The sequence below is a fragment of the Oncorhynchus mykiss genome, chromosome 20 (genome assembly GCF_013265735.2).
Source record: "Oncorhynchus mykiss isolate Arlee chromosome 20, USDA_OmykA_1.1, whole genome shotgun sequence".
Classification (NCBI taxonomy): domain Eukaryota; kingdom Metazoa; phylum Chordata; class Actinopteri; order Salmoniformes; family Salmonidae; genus Oncorhynchus; species Oncorhynchus mykiss.
The window spans coordinates 36,259,379-36,281,514 of NC_048584.1; the positions used below are offsets into that span (position 1 = coordinate 36,259,379).

At 47.2% G+C, this 22,136-nt stretch overlaps 1 protein-coding gene across 6 annotated transcripts in view; it reads right to left on the bottom strand.

Annotated features, from left to right (window-relative positions):
- Positions 1-461: 461 nt before the first annotated feature.
- LOC110499540 (caskin-2) overlaps positions 462-22,136 on the bottom strand; it is a 76,613-nt gene continuing 54,938 nt past the window's right edge. For 3 of the 6 annotated variants that reach the window (XM_036956287.1, XM_036956286.1, XM_036956285.1), the window contains 9 exons: positions 18,374-18,505; positions 16,104-16,234; positions 15,851-15,935; positions 7,473-7,558; positions 7,286-7,396; positions 6,635-6,736; positions 5,070-5,208; positions 2,581-4,846; positions 462-2,325 (listed from right to left, as the gene is read on the bottom strand). In XM_036956287.1, coding sequence (XP_036812182.1) covers positions 2,229-2,325; positions 2,581-4,846; positions 5,070-5,208; positions 6,635-6,736; positions 7,286-7,396; positions 7,473-7,558; positions 15,851-15,935; positions 16,104-16,234; positions 18,374-18,505 — 3,149 coding nt within the window. In that variant the 3' untranslated portion in view covers positions 462-2,228. The remainder of the gene's footprint in view (positions 2,326-2,580; positions 4,847-5,069; positions 5,209-6,634; positions 6,737-7,285; positions 7,397-7,472; positions 7,559-15,850; positions 15,936-16,103; positions 16,235-18,373; positions 18,506-22,136) is intronic. The other 3 variants (XR_005037999.1, XM_036956290.1, XM_036956289.1) reach the window with 3 other exon arrangements.

Consider the following 22,136-nt stretch of genomic DNA (forward strand, 5'->3'; position numbering starts at 1 on the left):
GGACAACAACCTCTCCCTCAACGTGATCAAGACAAGACAAAAGAGATGATTGTGGACTACAGGAAAAGGAGGACCAAGCACGCCCCCATTCTCATCGACAGGGCTGTAGTGGAGCAGGTTGAGAGCTTCAAGTTCCTTGGCGTCCACATCACCAACAAACTAACATTGTCCAAGCACACTAAGACAGTCGTGAAGAGGGCACGACAAAACCTATTCCCCCTCAGGAGACTGAAAAGATTTGGCATGGGACCTCAGATCCTCAAAAGGTTCTACATCTGCACCATCCTGACGGGTTGCATCAGTGCCTGGTATGGCAACTGCTCGGCCTCCGACCACAAGGCACTACAGAAGGGAGAGTGAACGGCCCAGTACATCACTGGAGCCAAGCTTCCTGCCATCCAGGACCTCTATACCAGGCGGTGTCAGAAGAAGCCCTGAAAATTGTCAAAGACCCCATCCACCCTAGTCATAGACTGTTCTCTCTGCGGTACCGGATTGCCAAGTCTAGATCCAAGAGGCTTCTAGACAGCTTCTACCCCCAGGCCATAAGACTCTGAACAGCTAATCAAATGGCTACCCAGACTACTCATTGCCATTCGCCACATGTGTCAAATACATTTTGATTTGAAAATGTTGCGTTTATATTTTTGTTCAGAATATATTACATGTTATCATAAAACTTTTATTTATTTATTTACAAAGTACTTTTCTAATTACCATAGTTACTCCTAACATCACGTATAGTATATTTTGAAGAGAATAGGTGCTGCCTTTGTAAAACAAAAAAATGCAACGTAAAAACAACAAAATCTCAGTTTTCAGTAACATTTAAGAGTCTCATGTAAGAATATTGACACACAACATACGATTGGGTAAAGTTTAAGACGAGAATATGATATAATTTACAATAAATGTTAAACATGGACCCTTAATCCCTTTGTGGTAAAATCTGGTTGGCTCAGAGCAAAGATGTAGCAAAGCCACTCATTCTGTCATAAACCTGTGCTCTATGTCATAAACCTGTGCTCTATGTCATAAACCCGTGCTCTATGTCATTAACCCGTGCTCTGTGTCATTAACCCGTGCTCTGTGTCATAAACCCGTGCTCTGTGTCATAAACCCGTGCTCTGTGTCATAAACCCGTGCTCTATGTCATAAACCCGTGCTCTATGTCATAAACCCGTGCTCTATGTCATAAACCCGTGCTCTATGTCATAAACCCGTGCTCTATGTCATAAACCCGTGCTCTGTCATAAACCCGTGCTCTGTCATAAACCCGTGCTCTGTGTCATAAACCCGTGCTCTATGTCATAAACCCGTGCTCTATGTCATAAACCCGTGCTCTATGTCATAAACCCGTGCTCTGTGTCATAAACCCGTGCTCTATGTCATAAACCCGTGCTCTATGTCATAAACCCGTGCTCTATGTCATAAACCCGTGCTCTGTGTCATAAACCCGTGCTCTGTGTCATAAACCCGTGCTCTATGTCATAAACCCGTGCTCTGTGTCATAAACCCGTGCTCTGTGTCATAAACCCGTGCTCTGTGTCATAAACCCGTGCTCTATGTCATAAACCCGTGCTCTGTGTCATAAACCCGTGCTCTGTGTCATAAACCCGTGCTCTGTGTCATAAACCCGTGCTCTATGTCATAAACCCGTGCTCTATGTCATAAACCCGTGCTCTATGTCATAAACCCGTGCTCTATGTCATAAACCCGTGCTCTATGTCATAAACCCGTGCTCTATGTCATAAACCCGTGCTCTATGTCATAAACCCGTGCTCTATGTCATAAACCCGTGCTCTATGTTATAAAACACAGTAAATTGTTCTTTGTTATTGTGCTGTCTTTGCCAAGCAAAACCATTGATTCAGGGTTATGCGCTCCAGTTAAGGCAAGTCCCGATGTGTGTGTTAATGATATCCACACTCTTTCAAGTGCAGTCAGTGGTTCTCCACATTGTGACTGCTCTCTTCACCCCATTGCCCCCCCTTCGCCCTTTCACTTTCCCTCCCTCTTCCTCTCCCCGCTCCTACTTTCTCTCATCCACCCTATGAAACATGCAGATCAGTGCATCAGTCTAATCAATTCAAGCGATGCATCCCAAATGGCCCCCTATTCCCTATATAGTGCACTTCTTTTGACCAGGGCTCTATAGGGAAGAGGGTGCAATTTGCAACCCAATCCTACGGGTCCTATTCAGGTTGCCTTGAGTGAAGAGGAGGTATTTACTCCAACATGGCATCCAGTTGGTCGGCGAGGTCATCAAACATGTTGCCGATGTCATCCAGGATATTCCCTGCTGCTTTCACTGTGCTGCTGCCATTGGGAAACAAAGAGGAGAGTGTTAACACAGTGTCTGTGTGTGTGTGTCTGTGTGTCTGCCTGCACGTGTGTGTGTGTGTGTGTGTCTGCCTGCACGTGTGTGTGTGTCTGCCTGCACGTGTGTGTGTGTGTGTGTGTGTGTGTGTTTGCCTGCACGTGTGTGTGTGTGTGTGTGTCTGCCTGCCTGCACGTGTGTGTGTGTCTGCCTGCACGTGTGTGTGTGTGTGTGTGTGTATGTGTGTGTGTCTGTCTTACCCGTCAGTGCAGTCATCCTGAGACGCTTTTCTCTCTACAACTTTCAGCGCTGCCTCCAGTGATGTGTTGGTCTCAACCAGCCTCTTCTGAACCAACACCTCCGAGCAGGCCTCACCAGCCTGGGCCTTTCCTGCTCTCCCTGCCTGGCCTGGAGGCACCAAGGTGCGGTAGGATGGAGCGCGGGTTGCCTGGGCTGTAGGGGCTGAGGTTATGGATGAGCTGAGCTGGGGAAGTGTAGAGGCAGAGACAGTAGCAGGCATCTGATTCGTTGGCCTGGATGTTACTGTTCTCTGCTGAATGCCTGCTTTGGTTGCTGTTACTGGTTTCTGTGAATTGCCTGGTATACAGGTGGTTGTGTGTGTATTTTGACTGGCTGTTATATGGTTCTGTGTGCTGCCTGTCACGGTCTTCTGTTGACTGGCTGGTATAGGGGTGAGGATAGGTTTGAGGACAGGGCTGGTTGGTTTGGACGACAGGGGTGGTTTCTGGCCTTTCCCTGTCGATTCTGTTCTCTGTAAACAGCTCCCTGACTTCACACCTGCTTCCTCCTCTTGCTTGTCTCCGTTTGTGTGTGTGTGGAAGCCGTTGGACCGGCTGTGTGTGTGTGGCTGTGTGTGTCCGTCGTCTTCGCTGGCGGTGAAGATCTCGTCCAGTGTGTGTGTGTCCCGGTCTTTGGGCTGACGCCGTCGTTTGACCGTGTCCGATTCTTTGAGGTTGAACTCAGGGACCCCCAAGGACTTTGAGGCCTGCATTTTTGGGTCTTCTGGAGAAGCCCGGGGTTGGATTTCAGAGTCTGACCGGAAGCCTGCTCCCATCCTGGGCCGTTGTTTGATGGTGAGGTTGCCCTCCTCCGCAAAAGGGAGGTTCTCATTGGAGCTACTCTGAGGTGATGTAGAGCTTTCCAATACTGAACCATCCTTCCGCACTCTCTCCTCCTCTTCTGGGCTTTTCTTTATCCCTCCATCTCTATCCCTCCGCTCGCCACCCATCCTCCTCAGGCCTCCCAGCCCCAGAGCGGGTACAGGTTTGTGGGAGGCGAGGGTGGGGGTGTGAGGGGAGGGTAACACTACCCCCTTAGAGGGGCTGCCCCCGGGCCTGGACCCCTGTAGCCTGGCTGCGATGCTTCTCACACTGCCTGCACTCTCTGTCTCCACCCCTCCCACCTCCACCTGCCCTGACACTACTGCCACTCCTGATTCACTGGCCTGGCTGCCACTCACCGAGCTCATCCTCTTAGGTGGCGGTGGGGGCGGGCCTTTGCGGCGAGAGCGGACAGCGGATGAGTGGCTCCGGCTGATGTGGCGTTGGACGGCGGAGGAATTTGATTGGCCGCAGCCTGTTTTGCGTCCTAGTGTTGCGTACGAGGGCATGGTCACCGGAGGGACGGATTCCTGCAGTGATGACTCGTCGTCTTCCGGTTCCCCATCTGACAGGGCGTAGCGGGACAGACTCTGGGTGCGTTTCTTAAGAGCCTCTGTGTTGAGGCCTTGTCCTGGGAGGGGGATTGCTCCAGCCTGGGGCTTGGGTAGACCACGTTGGCACAGATAGGTGCCTCCTTCCTGGGTGTGGAGGTAGTTGAAGGCCCTCTGTGTGGGGGAGGCCTGGGGAGAGGAAAAGGGGTGAGGGTGGGCAGGGGGCTTGCAAGGTTTGGGTTTACTATGCACGTCTGGGTAGGCGAAGCGTGGCATCGAGCTGGGGGTGAGAGGAGGGGTGAGGGGGGTGATGGGTAGTTTAGTGGGTGGCTGGGGGTAGCGCTTCTGGTCTGGCCACACCTCTGTGAGTCTCTGTCGGTCTCTCCCTGGACTACCTCCTCCCCCCTGTCTCCTTCCCCCTCCTCCCAAGCTTTCGTCCGAGCGACTGTGCACTCCAGCCGATGCCAGAGTCTGTTGGTGAAGCTCTTGGGAATATCCAGTAAAATTCCCAGATTTTCCAGAATTCCCAGATCCGTGGGAGCGCGTTCCGATGCTCTCCTGGCTAATGCTCTCCCTCACACCCATCCCAAACCCCCATCTCCCCACTCCTCCTCCTGCTGCCCTCCCCATCATGGTGTTCTGTACCTCTGTGCTCAGCTCGCTGTCATGGAATGAGGGGAAGGGTGTCCTGGGGGTGTGAGGGGAAAGGGGGCAGCAGTCGTAGGGGATCTCGGGGGGCTCAATAGGCACCGTGGTAGGTTTATGCCGGAGCGTGTCGGAGCCGTTGGCATGGTGACAAGAACGATGCAGGTCACATAAACGCTTCACGGCTAACATCAGCTTCTTCTGATGACCTGAGAGAGACAGAACAACACAAATGCTAGGAACACAAATTGCAGAAAACAAAGAACTTCATGAACAGTTATTTTTGTATACAAGTGGTTAAAAAGGTTGCTGATTGGTTGTCAACAGCAAGGCTGTCATGATGAAAAGGGGGTGGTCAAGATGTCTCACATACACTGCTGACACACAGATGCACTTAAACTAAACAATGTGAAGAGTGTGATGATTTCTTACCCAGCTTGGTGATTCCTATCTCTGATAAGTCCTCCCAGGTGATATCCTTGACGATGCTGATGGTGTCATAGCCATTCTCACACAGTCTCTTCTGGTACTGAGGGAGACCGATCGCACTCAACCACTCTGACAGCTCAGACTGACAGAGAGAGAGGGAGAGATGGGGGGAGAGAAAAACTAAAATAAAGCATTTATTACATTTAATTCAATTGGAGAGAGAGAGATGGACAGAGAGAGAGAGATGGACAGAGAGAGAGAGAGAGAGAGATGGACAGAGAGAGAGAGAGAGAGAGATGGACAGAGAGAGAGAGAGAGATGGACAGAGAGAGAGAGAGATGGACAGAGAGAGAGAGATGGACAGAGAGAGACAGAGAGATGGACAGAGAGAGAGAGAGAGAGAGAGAGAGATGGACAGAGAGGGAGGAGAGAGATGGACAGAGGGAGGAGAGAGAGATGGACAGAGAGAGAGATGGACAGAGAGAGAGAGATGGACAGAGAGAGAGAGATGGACAGAGAGGGAGGAGAGAGATGGACAGAGAGAGATGGACAGAGAGGGAGCAGAGAGAGGGAGGAGAGAGATGGACAGAGAGAGAGAGATGGACAGAGAGGGAGGAGAGAGAGAGGGAGGAGAGAGAGAATTGAATTGACAGAGGGGACTTCTGACTGTTTAGATTGTCTTTATTGTTTTGAAACTTCTGTATGTGTAATGTTTACTGTTAATTTTTATTGTTTATTTCACTTTTGTATATTATCTACCTCACTTGCTTTGGCAATGTTAACACGTTTCCCATGCCAATATAGCCCCTTGAATTGAATTGAGAGAGGGAGGAGAGAGAGTGAGGAAAGAAAGAGGGAGTAGAGCGATGAGAGAGAGAGCCGGAGGAGAGAGAAAGCGAGCCCGAGGAGGGAGAGAGAGAGAGAGACGGAGGAGAGAGAAAGCGAGCCCGAGGAGAGAGAGAGCCGGAGGGGAGAGAGAGAGCCGGAGGGGAGAGAGAGAGCCGGAGGGGAGAGAGAGAGCGGGAGGGAGGGAGGAGAGAGGGAGGGAGGGAGAGAGAAAGCGAGCCCGAGAGAGAGAGAGAGCCGGAGGAGAGAGAGAGAGAGAGAGATGGACAGAGAGAGAAAGAGAGAAAGAAAGAGATGGACAGAGAGAGAGAGAGATGGACAGAGAGAGAAAGAGAGAGATGGACAGAGAGAGAAAGAGAGAGAAAGAGAGAGATGGACAGAGAGAGAAAGAAAGAGATGGACAGAGAGAGAAAGAGAGAGAAAGAGAGAGATGGACAAAGAGAAAGAAAGAGATGGACAGAGAGAGAAAGAGAGAGAAAGAAAGAGATGGACAGAGAGAGAAGGCAGAATGACAGAGTGACGGTGAGCTTGTTGAACAATAGTTGTACGACAAAAGACAGTTCCTGCTGATTGTAAAGCTCTACATGAAACATGAAGAACTAATTCTTATTCCCGACAGACTACACAGACTACTGCACAACTCTCTCTTTCAGTGTCAAAGGCCTGTCGTCATCAGCCAGAGACTGTGTACAGAGTTCAAAGGTCATGTGACAGTCTCTTACAGGGGTGTAGTCAGGCAGCCACTCTGGGATGTTCAGGTTGCCTATCTCCATGGAGATCTTCTTTCGGTGGCCTGGTTTGGTCACACCGATGGCAGTCAGGTCCTGGACAGACATACACCAGGTTAAGAAACCCCACGACTCGGCTGTCAATCAGAAAAATGACTACAGAATACATTTATCCATGCTCATTTATTTTGTTGACCTAAAAAATAAACAGAAGTAAATGTGGAATACGTTTGTTTTAAATCTCAATGCTGTGAAAAGAGACATTGTAGATGTGTTTTAAATCTCAATGCTGTGAAAAGAGACATTGTAGATGTGTTTTAAATCTCAATGCTGTGAAAAGAGACATTGTAGATGTGTTTTAAATCTCAATGCTGTGAAAAGAGACATTGTAGATGTGTTTTAAATCTCAATGCTGTGAAAAGAGACATTGTAGATGTGTTTTAAATCTCAATGCTGTGAAAAGAGACCTTGTAGAGGTGTTTTAAATCTCAATGCTGTGAAAAGAGACATTGTAGAGGTGTTTTAAATCTCAATGCTGTGAAAAGAGACCTTGTAGAGGTGTGCGTGTGTTAAAATCTCACTTGCTCTCAAATGTGTCAATCAATTAAGCGTAATCAATAAATGTATGATAATCCGGCGTCTGACCTCTGGGGTCATCCTACTGACAGTAAGTACATCGTATCCTGCTGTGAGGAAGTTGGCAGTGTAGCTCTCCAGCTGGAACTCACACAACCATTGGTAGATGGCCTCAGAGTCCTATAGACGGAGAACAGAGGGTTATCACACAGACATGAACGGACAGACAGACTGACACACACCCTATTCAACTTACGCTGCCCACCAGGACCATGTCTGGACACATGAAGCCACTCTGCTCCCCCAAACGAGTACCACCACTGACTTGACGACTCTGACCACCTGGGGGAAGAAAAAGAGAGAGAGAGGAGAGAGAGAGAGAAGAGAGACAGAGACAGAGACAGAGACAGAGAGAGAGAGAGAGAGATTACAGCCTTTACCAAATGAAATGTTCACAGCTAACAGCAAGCACGAGGAAGGACTGAGGTGAAGGTGTATTATCTTGTAGATCTGAGGTGCCAGTCAACAGACCGATGTCAGATTACTGAAGCATGCCTCTCTCCTCTCTCTTTCACACGGGACAATGGTTTTGATCCCACCCCCTCTACTCCCTCAATCCAAACAGGTCAGAGCCCCCATCCCCCGATCCCTCTTCAGAGTGAAGCAAGCACCTGAGAGAGCGGTCTAGAACAAGACATAGAGGCCCCTCTGTACACAGCTCATCAATCATCTACCCTACATCCAAAACACACTTACGCTTCTACTCTCAAGGCAGAGACAGACAGAGAGAGAGACAGAGAGACAGACAGAGAGACAAACAGAGAGAGAAACACAGACAGACACAGAGACAGGGACACAGACACAGAGAGAGACAGAGAGACAAAGAGAGACAAAGAGAGAGACAGACAGGGAGACAGACAGAGAGAGAAACACAGACAGACACAGAGACACAGACACAGAGAGAGAAAGAAAGAGAGAAACAGACACAGAGAGAGACAGAGAGAGACAGAGAGAGAGAAACAGTACACTGTATCTAGAAGCTGAGTATAGCAGTAAAGTGAAACAGCGATCACACAGAGTGTATGAGAACTTCATCTGTTTACAAGACTACTGCATAAACAGCGTTCTGTGATTTCATCAGACTAAATCAAATCAAATCATCAAATCAAATTTATTTATATAGCCCGTCGTACATCAGCTGATATCTCAAAGTGCTGTACAGAAACCCAGCCTAAAACCCCAAACAGCAAGCAATACCGGTGTAGAAGCACGGTGGCTAGGAAAAACTCCCTAGAAAGGCCAAAACCTAGGAAGAATCCTAGAGAGGAACCAGGCTATGTGGGGTGGCTAGTCCTCTTCTGGCTGTGCCGGGTGGAGATTATAACAGAACATGGTCAAGATGTTCAAATGTTCATAAATGACCAGCATGGTCGAATAATAATAAGGCAGAGCAGTTGAAATGTATCATGTTAAGGTTTTTCCCTGGTTAGTCTGTCCTTATGTTTAGTATATGTTTTTAAACTTGCTTATTTTAATGTGGGATTTTATTATTACAATTAATCTTGTATGTGAAGTGACTTTGGGTATCTTGAAAAGTGATTCAAATAAAATGAACCAGAATGACAAATGGTTTTGAACGTATTGATGACTTTACATGTATAAGGAATCCATATGATGGGGTCAATCAAGGGTCAATAGGGACGTGGTGTATGGAAAGTTACTGAGTGAGACAAAGGGAAGTGTAGAAAGTTCCTATTCTGTTCCATGTTTCTAAAGAGGGAAGGAAATGAAGGGCAATAGTTCGTCTCTGATAAGGCAGGCCAGCTGAGGAACTAGGGAGGAGCGAGGAATTCAACAGTCTAGTTCGTCTCTGATAAGGCAGGCCACCTGAGGAACTAGGGAGGAGCGAGGAATTCAACAGTCTAGTTCGTCTCTGATAAGGCAGGCCACCTGAGGAACTAGGGAGGAGCGAGGAATTCAACAGTCTAGTTAGTCTCTGATAAGGCAGGCCAGCTGAGGAACTAGGGAGGAGCGAGGAATTCAACAGTCTAGTTCGTCTCTGATAAGGCAGGCCAGCTGAGGAATTCAACAGTCTAGTTAGTCTCTGATAAGGCAGGCCAGCTGAGGAACTAGGGAGGAGCGAGGAATTCAACAGTCTAGTTTGTCTCTGATAAGGCAGGCCAGCTGAGGAATTCAACAGTCTAGTTAGTCTCTGATAAGGCAGGCCAGCTGAGGAACTAGGGAGGAGCGAGGAATTCAACAGTCTAGTTCGTCTCTGATAAGGCAGGCCAGCTGAGGAATTCAACAGTCTAGTTAGTCTCTGATAAGGCAGGCCAGCTGAGGAATTCAACAGTCTAGTTAGTCTCTGATAAGGCAGGCCAGCTGAGGAATTCAACAGTCTAGTTAGTCTCTGATAAGGCAGGCCAGCTGAGGAATTCAACAGTCTAGTTAGTCTCTGATAAAGCAGGCCAACTGAGGAATTCAACAGTCTAGATAGTCTCTGATAAGGCAGGCCAGCTGAGGAACTAGGGAGGAGCGAGGAATTTGGCTCGTGGTCAAGTCAACAGATGAAGTGAGAAGAAACCTCTGGGAGGGGGGCCAGAGTGGCCCACCACAACAACCCTCCTACTACAGTCCTATCTCACAGAGGGGCCCACCACAACGACCCTCCTACTACAGTCCTTTATCACACAGAGGGGCCCACTACAACAACCCTCCTACTACAGTCCTATCTCACACAGAGGGGCCCAACACAACAACCCTCCTACTACAGTCCCATCTCACACAGAGGGGCCCACCACAACAACCCTCCTACTACAGTCCTATCTCACACACATACACTTCCACACCCACCAAGGTTCTAGCATCAGGCAGGGCCATGACTACACCAGTGAGAGGAACCAATTAAGCTCCTGCCTAGCAACAGAGATGTATTGGCTGTTTAGACGTGAGTTAACCCCAGTAGTAGGAGGTTATAAACATATGTTCTTGTGTAATCACGCTTTGTCTTTGCAGCTGTATGACCCAGTTGGTGAATAAAGTTGGTTTGAGTATTTTCTAGTCGTCCGTTTGTTCAGAACTTAACAATGGTAAAGGTCTCCAGTAAAACTACAATCACACTAAAGTAACAGAGTAATAACTCTCTCAGCTCCAGAGAAGCTGACAGTAGTGAGTTCAGGCCTTCCTCAACAGAACCCGCATCTCTATTCTCTCTCTCCTCTGGTCCTTCTATAAAGAGCTGAGCTTCGGTCTGTGTCCCAAATGGAACACTATTTATTTATCAAATTAAATCTAGAATCGGCTTCCTATTTCGCAACAAAGCCTCCTTCACTCACACTGCCAAACATTCCCTCGTAAAACTGACCATCCTACCGATCCTCAACTTTGGTGATGTCATTTACAAATTAGCCTCCAACACTCTACTCAGCAAATTGGATGCAGTCTATCACAGTGCCATCTGTTTTGTCACCAAAGCCCCATATACTACCCACCACTGCGACCTGTATGCTCTCGTTGGCTGGCCCTCGCCTCATATTCGTCGCCAGACCCACTGGCTCCAGGTCATCTATAAGTCTTTGCTAGGTAAAGCTCCGCCTTATCTAAGCTCACGGGTCACCATAACAACACCCAGCCATAGCACGCGCTCCAGCAGGTATATTTCACTGGTCACCCCCAAAGCCAACATCTCCTTTGGCAACCTTTCCTTCCAGTTCTCTGCTGCCAGTGACTGGAACGAATTGCAAAAATCACTGAAGCTGGAGACTCATATCTCCCTCTCTAACTTGAAGCATCAGCTGTCTAAGCAGCTTAACGATTGCTGCAGCTGTACGTAGCCCATCTGTAAATAGCCCACCCAATCTACCTACCTCATCCCCATATTGTTTTTATTTACTTTGCTGCTCTTTTGAACACCAGTATCACTACTTACACACCATCATCTGCTCATCATCATCTGCTCATCTGTCACTCCAGTGTTAATCTGCTAAATTGTAATTACTTTGCTACTATGGCCTATTTATTGCCATACCTCCTCACGCCATTTGCACACACTGTATATAGACTTTCTTTTTTTTTCTGTTGTGTTATTGACTGTATGTTTTGTTTATCCCATGTGTAACTCTGTTTTGTTGTTTGAGTCGCACTGCTTTGCTTTATCTTGGCCAGGTCGCAGTTGTAAATGAGAACTTGTTCTCAACTAGCCTACCTGGTTAAATAAAGGTGTTCTCAACTAGCCTACCTGGTTAAATAAAGGTGTTCTCAACTAGCCTACCTGGTTAAATAAAGGTGTTTTCAACTAGCCTACCTGGTTAAATAAAGGAAATGTATTTTTATGAAATATATATTTTTTAACTATATAAAGGGCACTACTTTTGGCCCTATTAAGGGCCTAGGGTGCCATCTGGGACTCTTATGTTTTGCAGTGAGGTGAGTTGGTCTATAGTGAGGAGATCCGTTGTCTATACTGGTTTGTGGAGAGGTAAGTTGGTCTATAGTGAGGAGATCCGTTGTCTATACTGGTTGGTGGAGAGGTAAGTTGGTCTATAGTTGTCTATACTGGTTTGTGGAGAGGTAAGTTGGTCTATAGTTGTCTATACTGGTTTGTGGAGAGGTAAGTTGGTCTATAGTTGTCTATACTGGTTGGTGGAGAGGTAAGTTGGTCTATAGTTGTCTATACTGGTTGGTGGAGAGGTAAGTTGGTCTATAGTTGTCTATACTGGTTTGTGGAGAGGTAAGTTGGTCTATAGTTGTCTATACTGGTTGGTGGAGAGGTAAGTTGGTCTATAGTTGTCTATACTGGTTGGTGGAGAGGTAAGTTGGTCTATAGTTGTCTATACTGGTTTGTGGAGAGGTAAGTTGGTCTATAGTTGTCTATACTGGTTGGTGGAGAGGTAAGTTGGTCTATAGTTGTCTATACTGGTTGGTGGAGAGGTAAGTTGGTCTATAGTTGTCTATACTGGTTTGTGGAGAGGTAAGTTGGTCTATAGTTGTCTATACTGGTTGGTGGAGAGGTAAGTTGGTCTATAGTTGTCTATACTGGTTTGTGGAGAGGTAAGTTGGTCTATAGTTGTCTATACTGGTTTGTGGAGAGGTAAGTTGGTCTATAGTTGTCTATACTGGTTGGTGGAGAGGTGAGTTGGTCTATAGTTGTCTATACTGGTTTGTGGAGAGGTAAGTTGGTCTATAGTGAGGAGATCCGTTGTCTATACTGGTTGGTGGAGAGGTAAGTTGGTCTATAGTGAGGAGATCCGTTGTCTATACTGGTTTGTGGAGAGGTAAGTTGGTCTATAGTGAGGAGATCCGTTGTCTATACTGGTTTGTGGAGAGGTAAGTTGGTCTATAGTTGTCTATACTGGTTTGTGGAGAGGTAAGTTGGTCTATAGTTGTCTATACTGGTTGGTGGAGAGGTAAGTTGGTCTATAGTTGTCTATACTGGTTTGTGGAGAGGTAAGTTGGTCTATAGTTGTCTATACTGGTTTGTGGAGAGGTAAGTTGGTCTATAGTTGTCTATACTGGTTTGTGGAGAGGTAAGTTGGTCTATAGTGAGGAGATCCGTTGTCTATACTGGTTGGTGGAGAGGTAAGTTGGTCTATAGTGAGGAGATCCGTTGTCTATACTGGTTGGTGGAGAGGTAAGTTGGTCTATAATTGTCTATACTGGTTGGTGGAGATGTAAGTTGGTCTATAGTTGTCTATACTGGTTGGTGGAGAGGTAAGTTGGTCTATAATTGTCTATACTGGTTGTTGGAGATGTAAGTTGGTCTATAGTTGTCTATACTGGTTTGTGGAGAGGTAAGTTGGTCTATAGTTGTCTATACTGGTTGGTGGAGAGGTAAGTTGGTCTATAGTTGTCTATACTGGTTTGTGGAGAGGTAAGTTGGTCTATAGTGAGGAGATCCGTTGTCTATACTGGTTGGTGGAGAGGTAAGTTGGTCTATAGTGAGGAGATCCGTTGTCTATACTGGTTGGTGGAGAGGTAAGTTGGTCTATAATTGTCTATACTGGTTGGTGGAGATGTAAGTTGGTCTATAGTTGTCTATACTGGTTGGTGGAGAGGTAAGTTGGTCTATAGTTGTCTATACTGGTTGGTGGAGAGGTAAGTTGGTCTATAGTGAGGAGATCTGTTGTCTATACTGGTTTGTGGAGAGGTAAGTTGGTCTATAGTTGTCTATACTGGTTGGTGGAGAGGTAAGTTGGTCTATAGTGAGGAGATCCGTTGTCTATACTGGTTGGTGGAGAGGTAAGTTGGTCTATAGTTGTCTATACTGGTTTGTGGAGAGGTAAGTTGGTCTATAGTGAGGAGATCCGTTGTCTATACTGGTTGGTGGAGAGGTAAGTTGGTCTATAGTGAGGAGATCCGTTGTCTATACTGGTTGGTGGAGAGGTAAGTTGGTCTATAATTGTCTATACTGGTTGGTGGAGATGTAAGTTGGTCTATAGTTGTCTATACTGGTTGGTGGAGAGGTAAGTTGGTCTATAGTTGTCTATACTGGTTGGTGGAGAGGTAAGTTGGTCTATAGTGAGGAGATCCGTTGTCTATACTGGTTTGTGGAGAGGTAAGTTGGTCTATAGTTGTCTATACTGGTTGGTGGAGAGGTAAGTTGGTCTATAGTGAGGAGATCCGTTGTCTATACTGGTTGGTGGAGAGGTAAGTTGGTCTATAGTTGTCTATACTGGTTTGTGGAGAGGTAAGTTGGTCTATAGTTGTCTATACTGGTTTGTGGAGAGGTAAGTTGGTCTATAGTGAGGAGATCCGTTGTCTATACTGGTTGGTGGAGAGGTAAGTTGGTCTATAGTTGTCTATACTGGTTTGTGGAGAGGTAAGTTGGTCTATAGTTGTCTATACTGGTTTGTGGAGAGGTAAGTTGGTCTATAGTTGTCTATACTGGTTGGTGGAGAGGTAAGTTGGTCTATAGTTGTCTATACTGGTTTGTGGAGAGGTAAGTTGGTCTATAGTTGTCTATACTGGTTTGTGGAGAGGTAAGTTGGTCTATAGTTGTCTATACTGGTTGGTGGAGAGGTAAGTTGGTCTATAGTGAGGAGATCCGTTGTCTATACTGGTTGGTGGAGAGGTAAGTTGGTCTATAGTGAGGAGATCCGTTGTCTATACTGGTTGGTGGAGAGGTAAGTTGGTCTATAGTTGTCTATACTGGTTGGTGGAGAGGTAAGTTGCTGTGCAGAAAGCTGGTTTCTGTATTGTTGATGTAGTGAGGTAAGTAGCTGTATTTCTTTCTCTCTCTCTCATTTGCCCTCTGCCCTCTAACCTGTGGCTGTAGCTAGCTACTCTATGAATGTTTCAACATCTTGGACATGTTTTGTTATAATCTCCACCAGGCACAGCCAGAAGAGGACTGGCCACCCCTCATAGCCTGGTTCCTCTCTAGGTTTCTTCCTAGGTTCTGGCCTTTCTAGGGAGTTTTTCCAAGCCACCGTGCTTTGCTTGCTTTTTGGGGTTTTAGGCTGGCTTTCTGTACAGACTTTGTGACATCTGCTGATGTAAAAAGGGCTTTATAAATATATTAGATTGATTGATTGGCTTGGTCTGGGCTAGGAGGACAGGTGGAATACTCTGTCAGTCTGACCTCAGACTGAATACAGCTTGTTTAACAGAACAAAATTTATCTACCGAAGATTACAGGCATTATTTCAAGCTAATGTCTCTGGGGTTGGTAGGGCAGAGTATATATTTGAAAATGGGGGGGGGGGGGGGGGCTGAAGGGTAATAGAGGCGAAGAGGGTAGAGCTGAAGGGTAACAGAAGAGAAGAGGGTAGAGCTGAAGGGTAACAGAAGAGAAGAGGGCAGAGCTGAAGGGTAACAGAAGAGAAGAGGGTAGAGCTGAAGGGTAACAGAAGAGAAGAGGGTAGAGCTGAAGGGTAACAGAAGAGAAGAGGGTAGAGCTGAAGGGTAACAGAAAAGAAGAGGGCAGAGCTGAAGGGTAACAGAAGAGAAGAGGGCAGAGCTGAAGGGTAACAGAAGAGAAGAGGGTAGAGCTGAAGGGTAACAGAAGAGAAGAGGGTAGAGCTGAAGGGTAACAGAAGAGGGTAGAGCTGAAGGGGACCAGAAGAGGGTAGAGCTGAAGGGGACCAGAAGAGAAGAGGGCAGAGCTGAAGGGTAACAGAACAGAAGAGGGTAGAGCTGAAGGGTAACAGAAGAGAAGAGGGTAGAGCTGAAGGGTAACAGAAGAGAAGAGGGTAGAGCTGAAGGGTAACAGAAGAGAAGAGGGCAGAGCTGAAGGGTAACAGAACAGAAGAGGGTAGAGCTGAAGGGTAAAAGAAGAGAAGAGGGTAGAGCTGAAGGGTAACAGAAGAGAAGAGGGTAGAGCTGAAGGGTAACAGAAGAGAATAGGGTAGAGCTGAAGGGTAACAGAAGAGAAGAGGGCAGAGCTGAAGGGTAACAGAAGAGAAGAGGGTAGAACTGAAGGGTAACAGAAGAGAAGAGGGCAGAGCTGAAGGGTAACAGAAGAGAAGAGGGCAGAGCTGAAGGGTAACAGAAGAGAAGAGGGTAGAACTGAAGGGTAACAGAAGAGAAGAGGGCAGAGCTGAAGGGTAACAGAAGAGAAGAGGGCAGAGCTGAAGAGTAACAGAACAGAAGAGGGCAGAGCCCTCTGAAGGGTAAGTAGTGTACAAGGTAAGTGACCTGTATGTCCATCAGGTTGTTTGCTGGGGTCTGGTCCTGCAGGGGGAAACTGCTGTTCTCTGGACTCACCAACAGAGGGAGCCAGCTACACACAGGAAGAGGGATACCTTGTTCAGCAATTTGTGGTCCATATGACCGTGAAACAAAGTGGACATACTGTCTGTCTTTATTTTCCTGAAACCAAGTTCAATCTTTACTTAAGCTGATGATATCTAGAACATTTCAATGATAACTGCCAGGTTACTGTGCTCACCTTGTGCGTCCCATTCGGTCCGAAGCCGTTCTCTGAGCTCTGCCCGCTGCCAGCACTACGACTGCTGCCCACACTACCTGCACTGCTGCCTGCACTGCTGCCTGCACTGCCAACACTGTTCCTGTCTCCTGCTAGATGGACAATGAGGAGAAAGAGAGAGAGACAGAGACAGAGAGAGAGAGATACAGAGGGACAGAGAGAGAGAGACAGATAGAGAGAGAGAGACAGAGAAAGACAGAGAGAGACAGAGACAGAGAGAGAGAGACAGAGGGACAGAGACAGAGAGAGACAGAGAGGGACAGAGAGAGAGAGAGAGACAGAGAGAGAGAGAGAGAGAGAGAGAGAGACAGAGAGAGAGGGACAGAGAGGGACAGAGAGAGAGAGAGACAGAGGGACAGAGAGAGAGATAGAGAGAGAGACAGAGAGAGAGACAGAGATACAGAGGGACAGAGAGAGAGAGAGACAGAGAGGGACAGAGAGAGAGAGAGAGAGAGACAGAGAGAGAGAGAGAGAGAGAGAGAGAGAGAGAGAGAGAGGGACAGAGAGGGACAGAGAGAGAGACAGATAGAGAGAGAGACAGGGAAAGACAGAGAGAGACAGAGAGAGACAGAGAGGGACAGAAAGAGACAGAGAGGGACAGAGAGAGAGAGAGAGAGAGACAGATATGGACAGAGAGAGAGAGAGAGACAGAGATGGACAGAGAGAGAGAGAGACAGAGAGGGACAGAGAGAGAGAGAGACAGAGAGGGACAGAGAGAGACAGAGAGAGAGAGAGAGAGGGACAGAGAGAGAGAGAGAGAGAGAGAGACAGAGATGGACAGAGAGAGAGAGACAGAGAGAGAGACACAGAGAGATAGAGAGAGACACAGAGAGAGAGAGAGAGAGAGGGACAGAGAGAGTGAGAGACAGAGAGAGACAGAGAGAGAGAGAGAGAGTGAGAGGGACAGAGAGAGTGAGAGACAGAGAGAGACACAGAGAGAGAGAGAGTGAGAGGGACAGAGAGTGAGAGACAGAGAGAGAGAGAGGGACAGAGAGAGAGAGTGTGAGAGGGACAGAGAGAGAGACACAGAGAGAGAGAGAGAGAGGGACAGAGAGATACACAGAGAGAGTGAGCGTGAGAAGAGAGCAGGAGGGAGTTCAACATAGTAGAAAAGTTTTCTTCCATGGGCTCTGCCACACCCCTCTCAAGGGAGGGAGAGAGGAGTGGAGAAGCCAGAGGGAGAGAGGAGTGGAGAAGCCAGAAGGAGAGAGGAGTGGAGAAGCCAGAGGGAGAGAGGAGTGGAGAAGCCAGAGGGAGAGAGGAGTGGAGAAGCCAGAGGGAGAGAGGAGTGGAGAAGACAGAGGGTGAGAGGAGTGGAGAAGCCAGAGGGAGAGAGGAGTGGAAAAGCCAGAGGGAGAGAGGAGTAGAGAAGACAGAGGGAGAGAGGAGTGGAGAAGACAGAGGGAGAGAGGAGTGGAGAAGACAGAGGGTGAGAGGAGTGGAGAAGCCAGAAGGAGAGAGGAGTGGAGAAGCCAGAGGGAGAGAGGAGTGGAGAAGCCAGAAGGAGAGAGGAGTGGAGAAGCCAGAAGGAGAGGAGTGGAGAAGCCAGAGGGAGAGAGGAGTGGAGAAGCCAGAAGGAGAGAGGAGTGGAGAAGCCAGAAGGAGAGAGGAATGGAGAAGCCAGAAGGAGAGAGGAATGGAGAAGCCAGAGGGAGAGAGGAGTGGAGAAGCCAGAAGGAGAGAGGATCAGTCGAGCAGTGTACAGTATTAGATTGGATCAAGATCGGGGAATTAGCTGGGAATGGACACTTGGACGGGATGCTTGGAGGGGGGCAGGTGCATCTCTCTAGGCAGTAATTTTGACTTTTAGAGGGGGTCGTGGGGTACATCTAGGGGAGTGGGTGAACAGGGGGGCACAGAGGTAGTTTGGGAAGCTGGGTACACACACTCTTACCAGTGGGAGAGTCCCTGAGGACCCATATCTCCTCACAGGGGCTAGCTGGACTAGCTGGGGCTGTAGGGAGACTGCCAGGTGTACAGGTACCTAACAAACACACACACTGTAAGCCTGGTCTGGTGGAGGTGTGCTGAGGAATGGGGGCCAGGCGGGTAGGGGGGGTCAGAGGACCCTAGGTCAGGGTAACTCTCAGCAGGACTAAGGCGGGTATGGAGTAGGGGGTCTGGGCATTGGGGTGGGGGTGGGGTGGGGGTCATCATGTGAGTGTGTGTGTGTGTGTGTGTGTGTGTGTGTGTGTGTGTGTGTGTGTGCGCGCGAGTGTGTCGGTGCGTACCTGCGTGGTCATAGTACAAGGCGTAGGAGTCCTCAATCTGGGGGGCGGAGCCAATACTGGTGGGAGGAGCTCTTGACAGGAAGTGCTGCTGCCATTGGCTTGGTAACGAGACCTGACATGAGACAGAACCCCCTGTAGACCAGAAGCAGAAACACAGAGAGAGAGAGCTTTCATTCCCACACAGAGAGAGAGAGCCTTCATTCCCACACAGAGCGAGCCTTCATTCCCACACAGAGAGAGAGCTTTCATTCCCACACAGAGAGAGAGCTTTCATTCCCACACAGAGAGAGAGAGCCTTCATTCCCACACAGAGCGAGCCTTCATTCCCACACAGAGAGAGAGCTTTCATTCCCACACAGAGAGAGAGAGCCTTCATTCCCACACAGAGAGAGAGCTTTCATTCCCACACAGAGAGAGAGAGCCTTCATTCCCACACAGAGCGAGCCTTCATTCCCACACAGAGAGAGAGCTTTCATTCCCACACAGAGAGAGAGCTTTCATTCCCACACAGAGAGAGAGCTTTCATTCCCACACAGAGAGAGAGCTTTCATTCCCACACAGAGAGAGAGCCTTCATTCCCACACAGAGAGAGAGCCTTCATTCCCACACAGAGAGAGAGCCTTCATTCCCACAGAGAGAGAGAGCCTTCATTCCCATACAGAGAGAGAGAGAGAGAGCCTTCATTCCCACACAGAGAGAGAGCCTTCATTCCCACACAGAGAGAGAGCCTTCATTCCCACACAGAGAGAGCTTTCATTCCCACAGAGAGAGAGAGCCTTCATTCCCACACAGAGAGAGAGCTTTCATTCCCACACAGAGAGAGCCTTCATTCCCACACTGAGAGCCTTCATTGCCACACAGAGAGAGAGCCTTCATTCCCACACAGAAAGAGAGCCTTCATTCCCACACAGAGAGAGAGCCTTCATTCCCACAGAGAGAGAGAGCTTTCATTCCCACACAGAGAGAGAGAAAGCCTTCATTCCCACACAGAGAGAGAGCCTTCATTCATTCCCACACAGAGAGAGAGCCTTCATTCATTCCCACACAGAGAGAGAGCCTTCATTCCCACACAGAGAGCTTTCATTCCCACAGAGAGAGAGAGAGAGCTTTCCTTCCCAGAGAGAAAGAGCTGTCATATCATCACTACTGCTGAGGAGGGAGGCTCACTATGCTCTCAGTGTGTGTCCATGAAGGAAGTGGGATGTTATCATTCTGCTGGAATTATCACCCAGTACACACACGCACGCACGCACGCACACACACACACACAAATAAAGCAGTCTCGGGATCTTAAAACTGAGTCTACACTTCCCAATCTGGCCCTGATAATCCTATTACACGGTGTGTGTGTGTGTGTGTCTGCCACGGTGTGTGTGTGTTATGCCTTCCAGGACATCTACTCGGAGGAAATATAGTCAAGGACTCCAGTCACCCATCTGGCAAGCAGCCCACTAGTACCGCGCGAAACAGCCCACTAGTACCGCGCAACACAGCCCACTAGTACCGCGCAACACAGCCCACTAGTACCGCGCAACACAGCCCACTAGTACCGCGCAACACAGCCCACTAGTACCGTGCAACACAGCCCATTAGTACCACATAACACAGCCCACTAGTACCGTGCAACACAGCCCATTATTACCACATAACACAGTCCACTATTACCACATAACACAGTCCACTATTACCACATAACACAGTCCACTATTACCACATAACACAGTCCACTATTACCACATAAGATAGTCCACTATTACCACATAACACAGTCCATTATTACCTCGTAACACAGTCCACTATTACCACATAACACAGTCCACTATTACCACATAAGATAGTCCACTATTACCACATAACACAGTCCATTATTACCACATAACACAGTCCACTATTACCACATAACACAGTCCACTATTACCACATAACACAGTCCATTATTACCACATAACACAGTCCACTATTACCATGTAACACAGTCCACTATTACCACATAACACAGTCCACTATTACCACATAACACAGTCCACTATTACCACATAACACAGTCCACTATTACCACATAACACAGTCCACTATTACCACATAACACAGTCCACTAGTACAGTGCAACACAGCCCATTAGTACCACATAACACAGCACACTAGTACCGTGCAACACAGCCCATTATTACCACATAACACAGTCCACTATTACCACATAACACAGTCCATTATTACCACATAACACAGTCCACTATTACCACATAACACAGTCCACTATTACCACATAACACAGTCCACTAGTACCGTGCAACACAGCCCATTAGTACCACATAACACAGCACACTAGTACCGTGCAACACAGCCCATTATTACCACATAACACAGTCCACTATTACCACATAACACAGTCCATTATTACCACATAACACAGTCCACTATTACCATGTAACACAGTCCACTATTACCACATAACACAGTCCACTATTACCACATAACACAGTCCACTATTACCACATAAGATAGTCCACTATTACCACATAACACAGTCCATTACCACATAACACAGTCCACTATTACCACATAACACAGTCCACTATTACCACGTAACTCAGTCCACTATTACCACATAACACAGTCCACTATTACCACATAACACAGTCCACTATTACCACATAACACAGTCCACTATTACCACATAAGATAGTCCACTATTACCACATAACACAGTCCATTATTACCACATAACACAGTCCACTATTACCACATAACACAGTCCACTATTACCACGTAACTCAGTCCACTATTACCACATAACAGTCCACTATTACCACATAACACAGTCCACTATTACCACGTAACACAGTCCACTATTACCACGTAACTCAGTCCACTATTACCACATAACACAGTCCACTATTACCACATAACACAGTCCACTATTACCACGTAACACAGTCCACTATTACCACATAACACAGTCCACTATTACCACATAACACAGTCCACTATTACCACATAACACAGTCCACTATTACCACATAACACAGTCCACTATTACCACGTAACTCAGTCCACTATTACCACATAACACAGTCCACTATTACCACATAACACAGTCCACTATTACCACATAACACAGTCCACTATTACCACATAACACAGTCCACTATTACCACATAACACAGTCCACTATTACCACATAACACAGTCCACTATTACCACATAACACAGTCCACTATTACCACATAACACAGTCCACTATTACCACGTAACTCAGTCCACTATTACCACATAACACAGTCCACTATTACCACATAACACAGTCCACTATTACCACATAACACAGTCCACTATTACCACATAACACAGTCCACTATTACCACATAACACAGTCCACTAGTACCACTAATACTTGTTATTGTTGACTCTATTGTGATTATTGATTCATGTACTGCATTGTTGACACAAGCATTTCACCATTTATACCTCAGGTAAAACTGTATGTGACTAAATAAAATTAGATTTTTTGAGACTTTTTTAGGTGTTTATAGTTGGTGTGTATTCTACAGTTAAACCAGGTTTAATCTGAAGGTGTTTATAGTTGGTGTGTATTCTACAGTTAAACCAGGTTTAATGTGAAGGTGTTTATAGTTGGTGTGTATTCTACAGTTAAACCAGGTTTAATGTGAAGGTGTTTATAGTTGGTGTGTATTCTATAGTTAAACCAGGTTTAATCTGAAGGTGTTTATAGTTGGTGTGTATTCTACAGTTAAACCAGGTT